General features: G+C 47.3%; 1 protein-coding gene across 3 annotated transcripts in view; it reads right to left on the reverse strand.

Moving 5' to 3' along the window:
• Positions 1-3,385: 3,385 nt before the first annotated feature.
• The window catches only part of MSI1 (musashi RNA binding protein 1), a 71,637-nt gene continuing 59,010 nt past the window's right edge, over positions 3,386-16,012 (reverse strand). Inside the window, exons 8-15 of one of the 3 annotated variants that reach the window (XM_070762442.1) lie at positions 13,824-13,906; positions 12,050-12,167; positions 10,985-11,065; positions 9,615-9,671; positions 7,005-7,073; positions 6,729-6,901; positions 4,803-4,868; positions 3,386-3,697 (exon numbers count right to left, since the gene is read on the reverse strand). In XM_070762442.1, coding sequence (XP_070618543.1) covers positions 4,827-4,868; positions 6,729-6,901; positions 7,005-7,073; positions 9,615-9,671; positions 10,985-11,065; positions 12,050-12,167; positions 13,824-13,906 — 623 coding nt within the window. In that variant the 3' untranslated portion in view covers positions 3,386-3,697; positions 4,803-4,826. The remainder of the gene's footprint in view (positions 3,698-4,802; positions 4,869-6,728; positions 6,902-7,004; positions 7,074-9,614; positions 9,672-10,984; positions 11,066-12,049; positions 12,168-13,823; positions 13,907-16,012) is intronic. The other 2 variants (XM_070762441.1, XM_070762439.1) reach the window with 2 other exon arrangements.

A 16,012-nucleotide genomic window follows, 5' to 3' on the forward strand; every position in this document is an offset into this window, starting at 1 on the left:
AAATGTATATTTTCTTTTATGTACACTGAGAGCATCTGCACCAAAGACAAATCCCCAATCACACTTGGCCAATAAATAATTCTGTTCTATTCTGTCCGTTTTTTACCCAGGCAGGGCTCCTACTCAGCCTTTGCGTGCCATGCCATGTGCCAAACTCCTTACTCACATATAGAAAGTCTCCAGGGGGTGGAATGAGCCTCCCTAAAGGCAGGTAACCAGAAGTGGCCCCCACCTGGACAGACCCTACCTGGGACAAAAGCCCAAAGGGATAGCAGTGGGATAGCTGATCCCTCTTGCGGCAAATCTTATTTGTCCGTTGAATTTTTGTTATCAGCGCAATTGTGGAGATTCTTGGCCGATGCAAAATGGACTCATTTTGTGTTCTAAATGGACCCCGAGGCTGTGTGGCAAAAGACCCCCCCCCCAAAGACAACCAAGGACAGCTAGTGTTCATCCCACCTGTTGTGGTTGGCTCTGGCCCAGCTTTTGCCCCAAGGAATGTGGAGGTGGGTGTGGGGGAAACATCCACATGCCACAGGCTTGTTTTGCTCCTGATAGAATCTCCCAACAAAGGCTCCTCTGACGAGGGAAGAGGGGAGTTTGGCAGACAGTTCAGGAGGAGATCAATCATCCTTATCATCCCTGGATTCTGAACAAGAACTTATGACGGACCCACGCATGCGTAGTGATGCATAGGAGAGAACAACTGAAGGATTATTACAAGAGATAAGCGAGGCCACCTGTGGTTGGGTGGGGCTGCTGTAATTAGTGCTACAAATAAAAAGAGCAGTGTGCTGGTTTAGCCTCGTGGAAGTTTATCTGATTCATAGTTTCATCAAGATCGTGGTTTTGCTGTTTCCCTGTTCAAGACTGTGTGTGGACATTCTGGACTTTTGGAATTGGACTCAATTTCCCAGTTACTGGGTGAGAATTTGGATTGCGTTTAACCTGTGCCTTGTGTGTTCCAGAAAATCCCTTTGACATTTAAAAAGGGAGTTTTTTCTGCTTTTCTGTTGATAAAGACTTTTTGCTTTCCTTCTATCATGGGGTGTGTGTCTTTTTGGACTAATTACCCTGTAATTACGGGCGGTTGGGACACGCTGGCAGAACACCACCCACTGCCAAAGGATGCACTGGGAATGCAGTGCAATGAAAGAGCAGCTTCTCAGGGTGGGGGTGGGGTAGAATAGGCTATAATGATATGGAGGGGGAGGAAGCAAGGGCTGCATGGGAAAGACAGAGGATGGGCTGGGGGGCAAATAAATATGGCTCTCTATTCTGGAGAGAGGACACCTCCCCAGGCACTAGAAACTCGATCTCTAGGATGCAGTAAAGCTCAAATAGGTGGTATTGTTGCTGCACCTCAGCTGCACATGGTTGCAAAGAGGGAGGAAATGCACACAAGTGGGGAAAATGTGCCTTCAGGATACAATAATAACACCAGAATTGGAAGGGACCTTGGAGGTCTTCTATCCAACCCCCTGCTTAGATAGGAAACCCTACACTACTTCAGACAGATGGTTATCCAACATCTTATTAAAAATTTCCAGTGTTGGAGCATTCACAATTTCTGGATTCCACTGATTAACTGTTCTGACTGTCAGGAAATTTCTCCTTAGTTCTAAGTTACTTCTCTCCTTGTTTAGTTTCCACCCATTGCTTCTTGTTCTACCCTCAGGTGCTTTGGAGAATAGGTTGACTCCTTCTTCTTTGTGGCAACCCCTGAGATATTAGAAGACTGCTATCATGTCTCCCGTGATCCTTCTTTTCATTAAACTAACAATCTCCAGTTCCTGCAACTGTTCTTCCTATGTTTTAGCCTCCAGTCCCCTAATCATCTTTGTTGCTCTTCTCTGCACTTTTTCTAGAGTCTCAACATCCTTTTTGCATCGTGGCAGCCAAAACTGAATGCAGTATTCCAAGTGTGACCTTACTAAGGCCTTGTAAAGTGGTATTAATACTTCATGTGATCTTGATTCTCTCCCTCTGTTAATGCAGCCTAGAATCTGTGTTGGCTTTTTTGGCAGCTGCTGCTCACTGCTGGCTCCTATTTAAATGGTTGTCCACTAGGACAGTGTTTCCCAACCTTGGCAACTTGAAGATATTTGGACTTCAACTCTCAGAATTCCCCAGCCAGCGAATGCTGACTGGGGAATTCTGGGAGTTGAAGTCCAAATATCTTCAAATTGCAAGGTTGGGAAACTGCACTAGGACAGTTGCTACATATGGGGCTGATGAGTTTTGCCTCTCCTTCCGAGACCCCTTGACTCCACTCCTTCGCACCCCCAGACCCTTGCAGGCCAAGACCGCCTTGGCAGAAAGTAGCAAATATTGAGAGAATTGTCCCTGGTCCCAAGCATCAACGGAGACCGGCCGTACCTGCTCAGCCAAACAGGCCCTGCTGGTTACATGGCTGCCACCCAGCCCTACCCCACCCTGTCTCTTGCCCGCCTCGCCTTCCTCCCCGGCCCTCCCCCTGCCCACCCCTTCCCCATCCCTGCCCCATCCCCACCCACCCCATCCATCTCATCAGAAGTCATAAAAGCTTACAGCAAAAGGTATAAAAAGAAAGGAGGTTTGTCGTGGTCCAAACAGAGAATATTGCTCACATTGGTGGCTTCAAAGCCCGAAAGAGGATAAAAGGAAGGAAGGAAGGAAAGAAGGAAGGAAGGAAGGAAGAAAGGAAGGAAGGAAGGAAGAAAGAAAGAAAGAAAGAAAGAAAGAAAGAAAGAAAGAAAGAAAGAAAGAAAGAAAGATAGATCCAAGGTTCCTCTGTTGTGAAGGCAAGGCCAAAGAGCCCTGCAACAATTTACATATGATACAGAAAGAGCAAAGGAAAAACAATACAGGAATAACAAACTCATAGTAGCCTAAAATCTAAAAACCAGGGAAGGGGGGGGGGGAATCAGAAATAAGGAATAGTGTTTTTTTTCTCACTTAGCAAAATATACAGTTTGTATTTGTTCCACAGCAACGCCCCAAGTGTTCACATCCTGTTAATTCTGTATGTCTCAAAAGCCTCACATTGATGGGGGGGAAAAACATTCCTTGTTTTTTTAAAAAAACAGAGAGACAGATAAAACTATTTAAATGCATCAGCCTCTCAGTTCTCTCTCCCCTTCGGAAATTGCTTTAAAAAGACTTTTGCAACCGAGCCCATTCTTTTCCCCATCTCAATATATATATATATATATTTGTTTGTTATATATAACAAACAAACAAACAAAAAAGATTTCAAAGCCAAAATAAAAATATTCCTTAATAAAAACTACCTACACACAGTCACCAAAATTAAAATCAACCGGTTCTTCGGCGGCTCCGAAAAAGAGCGAAAAGAACCACCGTAAAAACTGAGAGTGCTGATCTCGGTCGTGTTCCCCTACCCCTACCCCTCCCTCCCCACCCACCCACCCCCAAAAGAAAATTTAAAAACAAGAACCAACAGGCTAAGAAAATAAATAAAAGTAGAAGCAGTGGGTCAGAGGCTTGGGAGAAGTGTAAACGGTCTGTGGTTAGTAGCAGAGGAGGCGGAGGAGGCCTCCTCCCGGCCTCCCAATCCAGGGCTTTCTGGCCAGCGGGAGGGGAAGCCGGCCGGAGCCCAGCTAACAGCCACGAGTGTGCAGTTTTTGAACGAAAATGAAATCCTGGCTCATCCCTCCGGGTCTGTGGAATCCTCCTGGGGTGTTTGTCGGGGGATCTGCAGGAAGCAGACGGAGAGGAAATCAGAGCAGCCAAGGAGATCCCTGTCCCATTTGCCCTACCCCAGCTCTGCAGCCCCCCAGTAGTAAAACCGTAGTATCGGGTTCCTATCGGTATGTTCGAGGACGCGGCACCAGTAGTAAAACCGGAGCTCCGCATGCCAGTTTGTTTATCACATTTATATGCTGCTTATCTCCCTGTCCAGTATCGGGTTCCTACCGGTATATTCGAGGACGCGGCACCAGTAGTAAAACCAGAGCTCCGCATGCCAGTTTGTTTATCACATTTATATGCTGCTTATCTCCCTGTCCAGTATCGGGTTCCTATCGGTATGTTCGAGGACGTTGCACCAGTAGTGAAACCGGAGCTGTGCACGCCGGTTTGGATCTCTGGCGAGCGCATGTGTGCATCCCGGGGAGATTTTGCTTCGAGTCTCGGGCGTGCGCACACACACGATCTAGTGAGATTTTGCTTCAGGTCTCTGGCGCAATCCAGCGAGATTTTGCTTGGGGTCCACGCATGCATCCTGGTGAGATTTTGCAGGCGCAGGAAGCAACGCTTTGCGAGGGGATGCACATCTTATATTTCAGTGGGTTTTTTGCTTCTGCACATGCGTGGAAGCAAAAAAAAAAGCCACCAAAATCTCACACACGTGTGCGCCTCCTGGCAGCACATCTTTTCTGTTCAATTTTTTTTTTTGTATTTTTTGCTCCGCGTGAAGGCACACGTGACCTGGGCACACGTGTGAGATTTCACTGACTGTTTTGCTTCCGCACATGCCCAAGAGCAAAAACGTGCTGGGGACATGCGTGCATAGCGCATGCAACACAACCGAAGCTGCACAAGCAGCGCACCAGCAGTGGCAGTAATTGCAACCCACCCTGATCAGCAGCTTGCAATGTGTCGGAGTTGATGTGCTGGATCCTCCCCCAGGACAGCTCCGATCGAAGCCTCGGGGGCCATGCAGACCCTCTTTTGCCCCAGGTAAAGCCTCCCCGTGGAGAGAGAGAAAGCGTTCCAGGGCAGGCCCCAGTTTGTCCCCAACTGAAATCAAATGGAGGCTTTTCTCCTCTTCCTCCTCCTACCCTCGAGAGCCCACTTACCATCAGTTTTCTTGGTCCTCAGCTTCAATGATAACCATTAGTAAATGCCGTTGCAATCAAGGGCCCCTGCAAGAAATGGCATGCTGAAATTGCAGTCAGGGTGTCCAGGGGGAAAAACATTTTGAAATCCCCGACATTTCCCTGTAACTTGCGATCTACTTAAGGCGCAGCCGTAGATGACGTCATACCAAACGGCGAAATATCAGTACTGAGAAATATCAGTACTGAGAAAAGAAAATGGAGAAATATCAGTACTGAGAAAAGAAGTTGTCGCTACAGTTACACTCATTTTTGCTTGACTCTGCCAGGCAGCGCAATCCATTTTTGTTTTTATAACATGATTTCCCCTGACTTTTAAATATTTTAATGCAGTTTGTTTTTCATTTGCCCCCTGATTTATTCTGTTTTTTCCCATGAATCCCCTGATAATTCCTGAACTGCCAATTTCCCTGATAATTCCCTGATTTCCCTGTTTTCCAGTGGTTCGCAAAGGACGTGCAGCCTTAGATAAAGTTATGCTTCGGTCGGTAGACTGTCGTGAGGAGAGAAAAGAAGATGCTCGTATTAGCCCACCTGTTCTAAGCAAGCCCCCTCTGAAGTAAACTCAAAGATTATTTTATTTAGTAGTGCTAGCAGCCCTGGGAAAAAGTTTCTCTCTCACTGAAGGCTAACAAGTCTCTGTGGAAGATGAACAGTTTGTCTGCTGCACCTATTCATCTCTGCCCTCTGCCTTTTATCCTCTGAGTTAGGGTGGGGCTTTGCTTGCAGCGGTCCCAAGGACCGGCTCATAGATTTCCACTGCTCTCCTCTCCCCTGCCTTCTCTGCATCAGGCACAGGACCCAGTCATTTCTCCTCTTCCTCATCAGCCACCACCAAACCTTGGGGGCTGTTGAATTTCCATCTAAGAGGGTGGGGCTTTGCTAGCAGCGGTGGCTCTTCCGTCCCAAGGACCAGCCCATAGATTTCCACTGCTCTCCTCTCCTCTGCCTTCTCTGCATCAGGCACAGGACCCAGCCGTTCCTCCTCTTCCTCATCAGCCACCTCCAGACACGGGGGCTAATGGATGGTCCAGGCTCTGTCTCTCTCTCTGCCAGTTCCATTCCCTCTTCCCCCTCGGAGCTCTCAGGTGGCCTTGATGCTGACCACCAAGGCCTCCTCTTCCTCCTCTGATTCAACAGCCAACAAGCCACAACACCACCTCTGCCAACCGTTGCTTTGTTTTCTGCATATCTCTATGCTTGGCTGCCAATAGTAACGGGGAGGGGTTTTGGGGTGAGGGGGGGAAGAGAGCAAGAGGCCCTATGGAGAGAGATGGGTTTTCCCTGAAACCAGGTGACCTGAAGGAGACTGTTAGAAGTTACATTCCATAAATGTGACGTGGGGTGAAGATGGTCATGGGCGCTAGGGATTGGCCATTTTCCCAAAGGGGGGTCAAAAAGGGGTTTGATATACGCTTGTATCGCGCCTTTTTCTCCAGTCTTTGCGTTGACTAAGATGCTTCCAGTTCTGATTTGGATAAATTCACTTTTGAATCTTAAAAAAGGAGTTTTATTTATACTAAGTTCTGACTGTGGCAGCTGACATCCTCTCTGATTGACTTGGCTCTTCCTCTGGGAGTCTCTCCCACGGATATGTAGACCGGGCCACGCGAGGGTGGCCAGGTGAGGCTCAGGGGTATCTTACAGCCAAAGTCAGGAGACACACATGTGAGGGGGACCCCTTGTGCACCGAAGTGCTGGAGTTGCGACTCAACCGACACAACGTTAACGGCTCAGAAGAAACCCGTCTTCCTTCGGCTCACGAGAACCGACCCTACGCCCTCGGCAGAAGAATCTTTGCTTGCCATCCACAGCAGCTGCCCTGATCCAAGATCAGGAGATGCCTGGGACCCTCCTCCTCCCCCTCCCCCTCCCCAAAGCACTCACCCCTAGGCTGTGGCCAAAGCCGGTGCTGGGGGCGGGACTCGCCGCACTGATGTAACTGCTGACTCCTGAATCCTGATTGGCTGCTCCGTAAAGCTCGGCCATGGGCCCTGGGCTGGTGGTGCCCAGGAAGCCGCCGGTGCGGCTTGGGGTGGAACCTACCGGAGGAAGCAACACTAGCCAGTCGAGATGCTACAATGGCACCCTGCCCCCACCCCCACCCCCCCAGCCCTGCAGCAAAGGACCCCAGCGAGCTCTGGGAAGAGACGCGGCAGTTACCTGTCCCTCGCACCACGGCTGCTGCCGCCGCCGCCGCCGCCATTGGTCCATAAGCAGTGAGGGGTATGGCTGCGGGAGTAAGAGGCAGAGTCAGGGATCGGCCACCACCAGGCGGAGGTTGGCACTGCGGTGCACAGCTTTGCATCTCCGGCGTGCCCATACGCATACCTCCGAGTGAGGTTTTTTTAATAATAATAATAATAATAATAATAATAATAATAATAATAATAATATATTAGATTTGTATGCTGCCCCAATCCGAGAACTCGGGTTGACTCACAACAATAATAACAACGTACAAATCCAATATCTAAAAACACAATTAAAAACCCTTATTAATAAAATAATCACACAACCCAATCAAACCATACATAAAACAGTAGTCAGGGGAGATGTCAATTTCCCCATGACGGGCGGCAAATGTGAGTTTTCAACAACTTACGAAAGGCAAGGAGGGTGGGGGCAGTTCTGATCTGCAGGGGGAGTTGATTCCAGAAGGCCGAGGCCACCACAGAGAAGGCTCTTCCCCTGAGCCCCGCCAGACGACATTGCTTAGTCGACGGGACCCGGAGAAGGCCAACTCTGTGGGACCTAATCGGCCGCTGGGATTCGAGTGGCAGAAGATGGTTCTGAAGGTATTCTGGTCCAATGCCATGTAGGGCTTTATAGGTCATAACCAACACTTTGAATTGTGACCGGAAACTGATCGACAGCCAGTGCAGGCTGCGGAGTGTTGGTGTCACATGGGCACATCTGGGAAAGCCCATGATTGCTCTCACAGCTGCATTCTGCACGATCTGAAGTTTCCAAACGCTCTTCAAAGATAGCCCCATGTAGAGAGCCATCTAGCCATTTTTGGGCTTCCATGCATGCGCAGAAGCAAACAATCGCCAGAATCTCACGCATACATCCCCTGACAAGGTTTTGCTTTCTGCATATGTGCAGAAGCAAAATCTCACTCCAACCCTTGCACACAAACGGCAGGGACGTGAAGCTGGACGTGCAGCTCGATTTTTGCTACCGGTGCGGAATCCTGATCTGTACCGGCAACAACCCGCCACTGACTCCCCCCCACACCATCACCAGGCCGAGGGTGTCCTGCAAAACTAGCTGAGAAACCCTTGACCGACCCCCACCCAACCACAACCCTATTTCGCCAGGGCAGGCACACTGTCTGCTGCTCCATGAAGCCATGGAATGTGGGAGAGTGGGAGGGAGAGTGGGAGGGAGAGGATGATGGTGTGAAAGAGAGCAAAGGAGGGGTGAGACCACAGGGGGGCTGCTAAGGTGGGACAGTGACGTGTGCTCGCCCCCGCGGCTCTGAGTGCTAGCGGAGTCCAGCGCAATTCTGCTACGGCACCTGGGCAGGGAGCGAAATCACACACGGAGACCTCGAACCAAGAGCGGCTCAGAGCTTCTGCCTCTGTGAGGGGTTGCAAAAAGTCCCACCAAATTTCTAAAAGGAACATCACATTTTCCCAAGGGAACTTTCTCAAAGCAACCACGAGGCCCCGCTGAACATAAGAGCATAAGAGCATAAGAAGAACCCTGCTGAATCGGGCCAAAGCCCATCGATTCCATCATTCTGTGTCCCACAGTGGCCCACCCATTGTCCATGGGGATCTTGAGCAGAAAGAGAAGGCAAGACCCTCCCTTTCCCCTGACCCCCAACAAATGGTACTCAAGGGAATCCTGCCTGCCTCAACCCACATTGGACATCTGTTTCAATAACCACCTATGATACACTTGGCATCCATGAATCTGTCTAATCCTGCCTTGAAGCTATCAAGGCTGACAGCTGTCATGACCTCTTCTGCACATTCGCGGAAAGAAAAAAGGCAGAAATGTGCATCCTCGTGCGAGATTCAATCGTGCACCGTGCAATGCTCCCAGCCCAATTCTGGTGGTGCCGGGAATGGTGGCCCGTCTCACTGGTTCAGGTTATCTACTCAAGTGACAGAGGTTGTGGCAGTTGTGACACCAGTAAGAGCCTGGAGGACGGGCAATGTCCTCTGGATTCCAGCAACATAGATGCCCGCAATTCGTCAGGAATCAGCTGTGGAGTGGGGAACAAATGTCCCAGCGTTCATCCATCCCTCTCCATCAGCTGCACTCACCAGGAGAGAACTTAGACCAGCGATTCCCGGCCTCCAAAGCCTCAAGCCAAGGAAAGCACCTGTCCAGCCGGTGCAGAAGTTGGGGGGGGGAATTAACAGCTTGCCACACTATCAGTAGAAGGCCTGACGTTTATGGGAATTTTCACAAGGGAGCAGATGTAGCCACAAAGCATTATTTCGAGAGGTTCAAGGTCATGCTTTATCCACCACCTGGGCGGAAGCAGAAGGAGGGGTTGCCACGCTGGCACAACCTAAGTGGGCAACGTGACACATTTGGGAGTGGGGCAGAAAGGAATGTGAACTTTCAAATGGGTGGGAAAACTTTGGAAACATTCAGATTTGGGTTTCCAGATTAAATTAAAACTTTGAGGAATACTTTTGACTTGGATTCCGATTTCAGTTTGGATGCTATTTGGAACCGTGACATCACCTCCCACCCGTTCGCCTGCCCTCCTCTTCCAGCCGTTGCAAGGAGAGAACCGGTGGGACTGACCTGTGAGCTCAGGGAGGACGGGGGCACTCGGGAGGGGGGTCCGCTCTACCCGGAATTCTAAAAAGGAAAAGGAAGACAACTTAGGAGGCGCCTTTGCTCCGGTCCGCTCCGGGGCAGAGGAGCCAGCAGAGGCGAAGGGTGGAGGAGGAAGAGGAAGGAGCGCAAAGGCAGCACAAGGAATGGAAATCCATAACTGTAGATAAAAAGGGGGAGAACCATGAACCGAAGCTGAATTAATAAAATATCGATCAATGACGAACCGATGACATAAGAAAAATTAGGAACCAAGATGGATTTGTTAGAGAAACTCTGCTATTAAGTTGCTGTAACTGAGTGCCAACAACATGGTTGACAATTTAGTCTTTTATGCAAAGTTTAGATTGAAATTCTAGAAATTCTATTAAAAAAAGGGATAGAAACTAATTATATATGATTTATGCATAGGAAAATCTAACACAAAATAGTTTCAGGAAGACATAGAATAAGTTAGAAATGCAGTTTGTTTGTTTATTTATTTATTTTTGGTCTAATACAAGCAAACACTATATATTGAGTGTATTACTTAAATTTTCTCTATTGCCTTTAGTCAGGGTGTTCAGGGGGAAAAGCATTTTGAAATCCCCTGATATTTCCCTGACGTTTCCCTGTAACTTGCGATCTGGTTAAGGCATGGTCGTAGATGACGTCATACCAAACGGCTAAGCTGTGGAGCAATATCGGGAGCTGAGGAAGCAAGTTGTTGCCACAGTTATGCTCATTTTTGCTTGACTCTGCCAGGCAGCGCGATCCAGGGTTTTTTACATGATTTTCCCCGACTTTTAAACATTTTAATACAGTTTGGGGTTTTTCCCCCTGATTTATTCCATGTTTTTTCATGAATTCCCTGATAATTTCGATATTTCCCGAACCGCCGATTTCCCTGATAATTCCCTGAGTTTTCCAGGTTTGCTGGACACCCTGTTTAGTAAATCTTGCAGCAAGGTTGAATTTAAATCAGTGTTTCTCAACCTCAGCTAATTAACGCTGGGTGGACTTCAGCACCCAGAATTCCCTAGCCAGCATGGCTGGCCTGGGGAATTCTGGGAGTTGAAATCCACAGGTCCTAAAAGTTCATTAGCATGTCTAGCTGGGGAATTTTGGGAGTTGAAGTCAATGAATCTTAAAAGTGGCTGAAGTTGAGAAATCCTGAACCACCGTAGCTCTAGGATTCTTGAGAATTTAGCCAGAACTTGAGAAAAGAGAATCAAAATTCCTATTTCACCGCAGCTTCAGTGGGAAGAAAGATAATTTGCAAAAGAACCATTGAGATGTTTGACCAAGCAATGAGATTCCACCTTTGGGGCCACAAAATTAGTGGAAGAAGGACCTACCTGGAAACTGATAGGTATAGCCAGGTGCAATGCTGGTGTAGCTCCGGCTTGTGTAGGTGGCCGCCTGGAAACCTGGGTACCCTATTCTCAAAGAGAGAAGAAGATCAGAAGGTCTCTCCCCCCAAAAAACAATCTCCCTTCCCCAGTGAAGGGCTGCAAAAACTTTTACTACCACACGGTGGCTGTGGCTTATTTTGTGGGTGTGGCTTGCTGGCCATGTGACCAGGTGGGAGTGGCTTGAAGATCATGTCACTGGGGATGTCTTAAAGGTCATGTGACTGGCTTAAAGGTGGCCAACTTGACGTCACTCATGTCCAGAGTTTGAGTTAGGGTGCCTGGCCTCTCCTCACCTCAAAGAAATACAATTTACCGATCTATTTACTATTACTGGACATCCAAGATACACTATTTAATTCTATGTATACTGCTCAAAAAAATAAAGGGAACACTTAAACAATAGAATATAATTCCAAGTCAATCAAACTTCTGTGAAATCAAACTGTCCACTTAGGAAGCAACACTGATTGACAATAAATTCCACATGCTGTTGTGCACATTCAGCTTTGTACAGAACAAAGTATTCCATGAGAATATTTCATTCATTTAGATCTAGGATGTGTTCTTTGAGTGTTCCCTTTATTTTTTTCAGCAGTATATATATGCCATATGTGTACATACATATTACCCACAGGCACAAAAAAATGTACATTATCTACTACATAAACTGTATGTGTATGTACACACACACAAGCACAGTTCTTCTAAAATTATACATATTCAACCTCATTTACTGCGATAGGAAAAATAGACCCAGAGCCCAGAAGGGGCGGGGGGGATAATTTATTTTTTTTCCTATTGGTTCTGGATACCTGACCAAAATTTTTCTACCGGTTCTGTGTACCTGACTGTACCTGTAGGAGCCCATCACTGCCCTCCCCCCCACCCCAAATCTACATCCAATTTTAGTTTGGAAGCACAGAGGATGAGGTCTTTTCTCCACAACTCCATGCCTGCAATTCTCTGGTTCTTCCAGAAGAGGGTGCTGTGTGATTTCCCCATCCTTACCTAACATGCCGATGCCCAGCATGAAGGCGTCCATTCCGTAAGGCATCACTCGGGAGCGTCCCCTCGCGGAGCCGGTGGGCGACATCACTTCCTTTGGCTGAGCTTTTTTACATTCCACCTGGCACCAGACACAACAGGAAGTCAGACTAAAGACAATCCACAGGTCTTCAAACTGGGCAACTTTAAGATTGGTGGACTTCAACTCCCAGAATCCTACAACCAGTATTAAAGTTGCCAGGTTTGAAGAGCTCTGTGATAGGACAAGGTGAGCTTTTCAAATTGGCAACTGGAATTCTGGGAGTTGAAGTCCACCTTTTTTTTAACTTAAAAATAAACTTTATTTATAACACACAAAATACAAACAACAAAACACACAAACAAAAACCCCATTAAAATAAAAGTTGAACAATTTGTGATATGCCTGTAATACAATTCTAACAGTGCTTATTTTCTATTACACTGCTCAAAAAAATAAAGGGAAAACTTAAACAACACAATATAACTCCAGGTGAATCAAACTTCTGTGAAATCAAACTGTCCATTTAGGAGGCAACACTGATTGACAATCAATTTCATTTTGTTGTCAGCACATTCAACTTTGTACAGAACAAAGAATTCAATGAGAATATTTCATTCATTCAGATCCAGGATGTGTTATTTTTCCCTTTATTTCTTTGAGCAGTATATTTTTTGCAAAAGGCAACTGGACTTTCTGGTTTTTCTTCGAAGACATTTCGCTTCTCATCCAAGGGAAGCTTCTTCAACTCTGATTGGATGGTGGGGAAAGGAAGGATTTATATTCCTTGCAGACAGCTGGTTGTTTGCATCCTTTTAGTGAGTTGCTGAGGTCACCTGCAGTTTCCAAGAAGGCTCCACACCCATTTGCACCACTCAGGTGACCCTGAGGGCACAGATAAAACCTCCAGGTGACCTTAATGACCTGCTAAAATGATGCAAATGGCCAGCGGATATGCAAGGAGTAAAAATCAGGTTGCAACGCCTCGGTCTCTTCAGCCTTGAAGGACAGCTTTTAAGAGGTGACTTGATCGAAGGGTATAAAATCATGCATGGGATAGAAAAGATGGATAGAGAAAATTCTTTTCTCTATCACGCAATACTAGGATGAGGGGGCCCTTCCTAAAGCTCATAGGTAAGAAAGTGAGGACAAATAAAGGGAAATATTTCTCCACCCAGAGGGTCCTTGGTTGATGGAATTCTCTTCGAGAAGAGGTCATGATAGCTGTCAGCCTGGATAGCTTCAAGACAGGATTAGACAGATTCATGGATGCCAAGTGTATCATAGGTGGTTATTGAAACGGATGTCCAATTGCTGCCTCTATGTTGGTTGAGGCAGGCAGGGTTCCTTTGGGTCCCATTTGTTGGGGGTCAAGGGAAAGGGAGGGTCTTGCCTTCTCTTTCTGCTCAGGATCCCCATGGACAATTGGTGGGCCACTGTGGGACACAGAATGCTGGACTCGATGGGCTTTGGCCTGATTCAGCAGGGCTCTTCTTATGTTTTTATATTCTTAAATCCTTCCTTTGCCCACCATTCTGTAAGAACTGAAGAAGCTTCTAGGATGAGAAGCAAAATGTCTTTGGAGACAAACCAGATAAAGTCCATTTGCCTCTGGAAAAAAGAACCTTGGGGATTGCAAAGGTCACACATGGCTCCCTGACCTTCATGTCCAGTTGGAAGAAAGACTTATCAGCCAGTGGCACCATCCCATCAACTCAAACCCACCAGGACCCCCTCCAACTTTTTCTTTGCTCTAACCATTTTGTTGTTGATCTCATGAAAGTGGATCTCGCAGACTTTCTCCACGATATCTTCGCTTTCAAAGGTGACAAACCCAAACCCTGAAAGAGAAACACACACAAAAACAACACCTCGGTCAAGTCAAGAAGCTATCCAGGGCTTCAGCTCAAATGCAGAGCTTTATTTTAGCAGATATATTCTCATTCAGCTACCAGGTAGGGACATATATTCACAGAAAAATCTGCTTCTACTTGATAGATTGTCCCTTAATCATTCATTCATTCATTCATTCATTCATTTTGTATGCCACCCCTCTGTGTAGACTCGGGGCAGCTCACAACAGTAATAGAAAACAATATATAATACAAATCTAATAATTAAAACTAAAAACCCATAATTTAAAAAACATGCACACAACATACTATACATAAACAGTATAGGCCTGGAGAAGTTATCTCAGTTCCCCCATGCGTGACAGCAGAGGTGGGTTTTAAGGAGTTTATGAAAGGCAAGGAGGGTGGGGGCAGTTCTAATCTTAGGGGAGAGTTGGTTCCAGAGGATTGGGGCCACCACAGAGAAGGCTTTTCCCCTTGGACCCCGACAAACGACATTGTTTAGTCGACGGGACCCGGAGAAGGCCAACTCTGTGGGACCTAATCGGTCACTGGGATTCGTGCGGCAGAAGGCGGTCCCGGAGATATTCTGGCCCGATGTCATAAAAGGCTTTATAGGTCAAAACCAACACTTTGAATTGTGACTGGAAATTGATCGGCAACCAATGCAGACTGCGGAGTGTTGGTGTAACATGGGCATACCTGGGGAAGCCCATGATTGCTCTCGCAGCTGCATTCTGCACGATCATGAGATTAAAACAGCCAACTCGCTGGCTCACTTCAAAACCAGGCAGGCAAAAGGAATGTTACCCGATTCAGTGAGGAATCTCTCTATGTTTTTGACCTAGAAGGATGGCCAAGAGTGATTCAGGGTGGCATAGTGGTTAGAGTGCAGCACTGCAGGCTACTTCAGCTAACTGCTAGCTGTAGTTCAGCAGTTCAAATCTCACCACCGGCTCCAGGTTGACTCAGCCTTCCGTCCTTCCGAGGGGGTCAAATGGAGACCCAGATTGTTGGGGGCAAGAGGTTGAGTTTGTAAGCCGCTTAGGGAGGGCTGTAAAAGGACTATGAAGCGGCATATATGTCTAAATGCTATTGCTATATGCGTCGTGGTGGCGCAGTGGTTAGAGTGCAGCACTGCAAGCTGCTTCTGCTAACTGCTGGCTGTAGTTCACCAGTTCGAATCTCAACAGCAGCTCAAGGTTGATTCAGCCTTCCATCCTTCCGAAGTGGGGAAAATTGTTGGGGTCAAGAGGCTGATTCTGTAGAGGGGGCTGGAAAAGCTCTACGAAGCAGTAGATAAGTCTAAAGGCTAATGCTATGCTTTCCTCCCTCCCTTCCTTCCTAGGTGGATCAAATGAGGACCCAGATTGTTGGGGGCCAGGGTCTTCCGCCGCACGAATCCCAGCGGCCGATTATGTCCCACAGAGTTGGCCTTCTCCGGGTCCCGTCGACTAAACAATGTCGTCTGGCGGGCCCCAGGGGAAAAGCCTTTTCTGTGGCGGCCCCGGCCCTCTGGAATCAACTCCCCCCAGAGATTAGAACTGCCCCCACTCTTCTTGCCTTTCGTAAACTGCTTAAGACTCAACTATGTCGCCAGGCATGGGGGAATTGAGATACTCCCCCCAGGCTTATATAGTTTATGTATGGTATGCTTGGGTTGTATGGTTTTAATGATGGGTTTTAGATGTTTTTAAATATTAGATTTGTTATATTGTTATTATTGTTGTTGTGAGCCGCCCCAAGTCTGCAGAGAGGAGTGGCATACAAATCTAATAAATTATTATTACTATTGTTATTAAACTGCTTAGAGAGGGCTGTAAAAGCACAAGGAAGCAGCAGATATGTGTAAATGCTGTTGCTAAATGCCATTTCTACAAGATCTAGACAAGCTGTGACTGGAAAAGAGCTGGAGACCATGGACACCAGCAGTCCATCTCTCTCTCTCCTGCCCACCCTTCCAGGCTCTTCCTACCTACTCCTATCATTTCAGACTTGGCAAGTGGGAGGCATCAGCCGTTCTCTGCTCTGTTGGGGCACATCCCCTCCAACTGAGGCTTCATTTCTGCAGCTTCTCAGTGGGCAAGACGGAGC

Source organism: Erythrolamprus reginae, chromosome 10 (genome assembly GCF_031021105.1).
Source record: "Erythrolamprus reginae isolate rEryReg1 chromosome 10, rEryReg1.hap1, whole genome shotgun sequence".
In the NCBI taxonomy this organism is placed as follows: domain Eukaryota; kingdom Metazoa; phylum Chordata; class Lepidosauria; order Squamata; family Dipsadidae; genus Erythrolamprus; species Erythrolamprus reginae.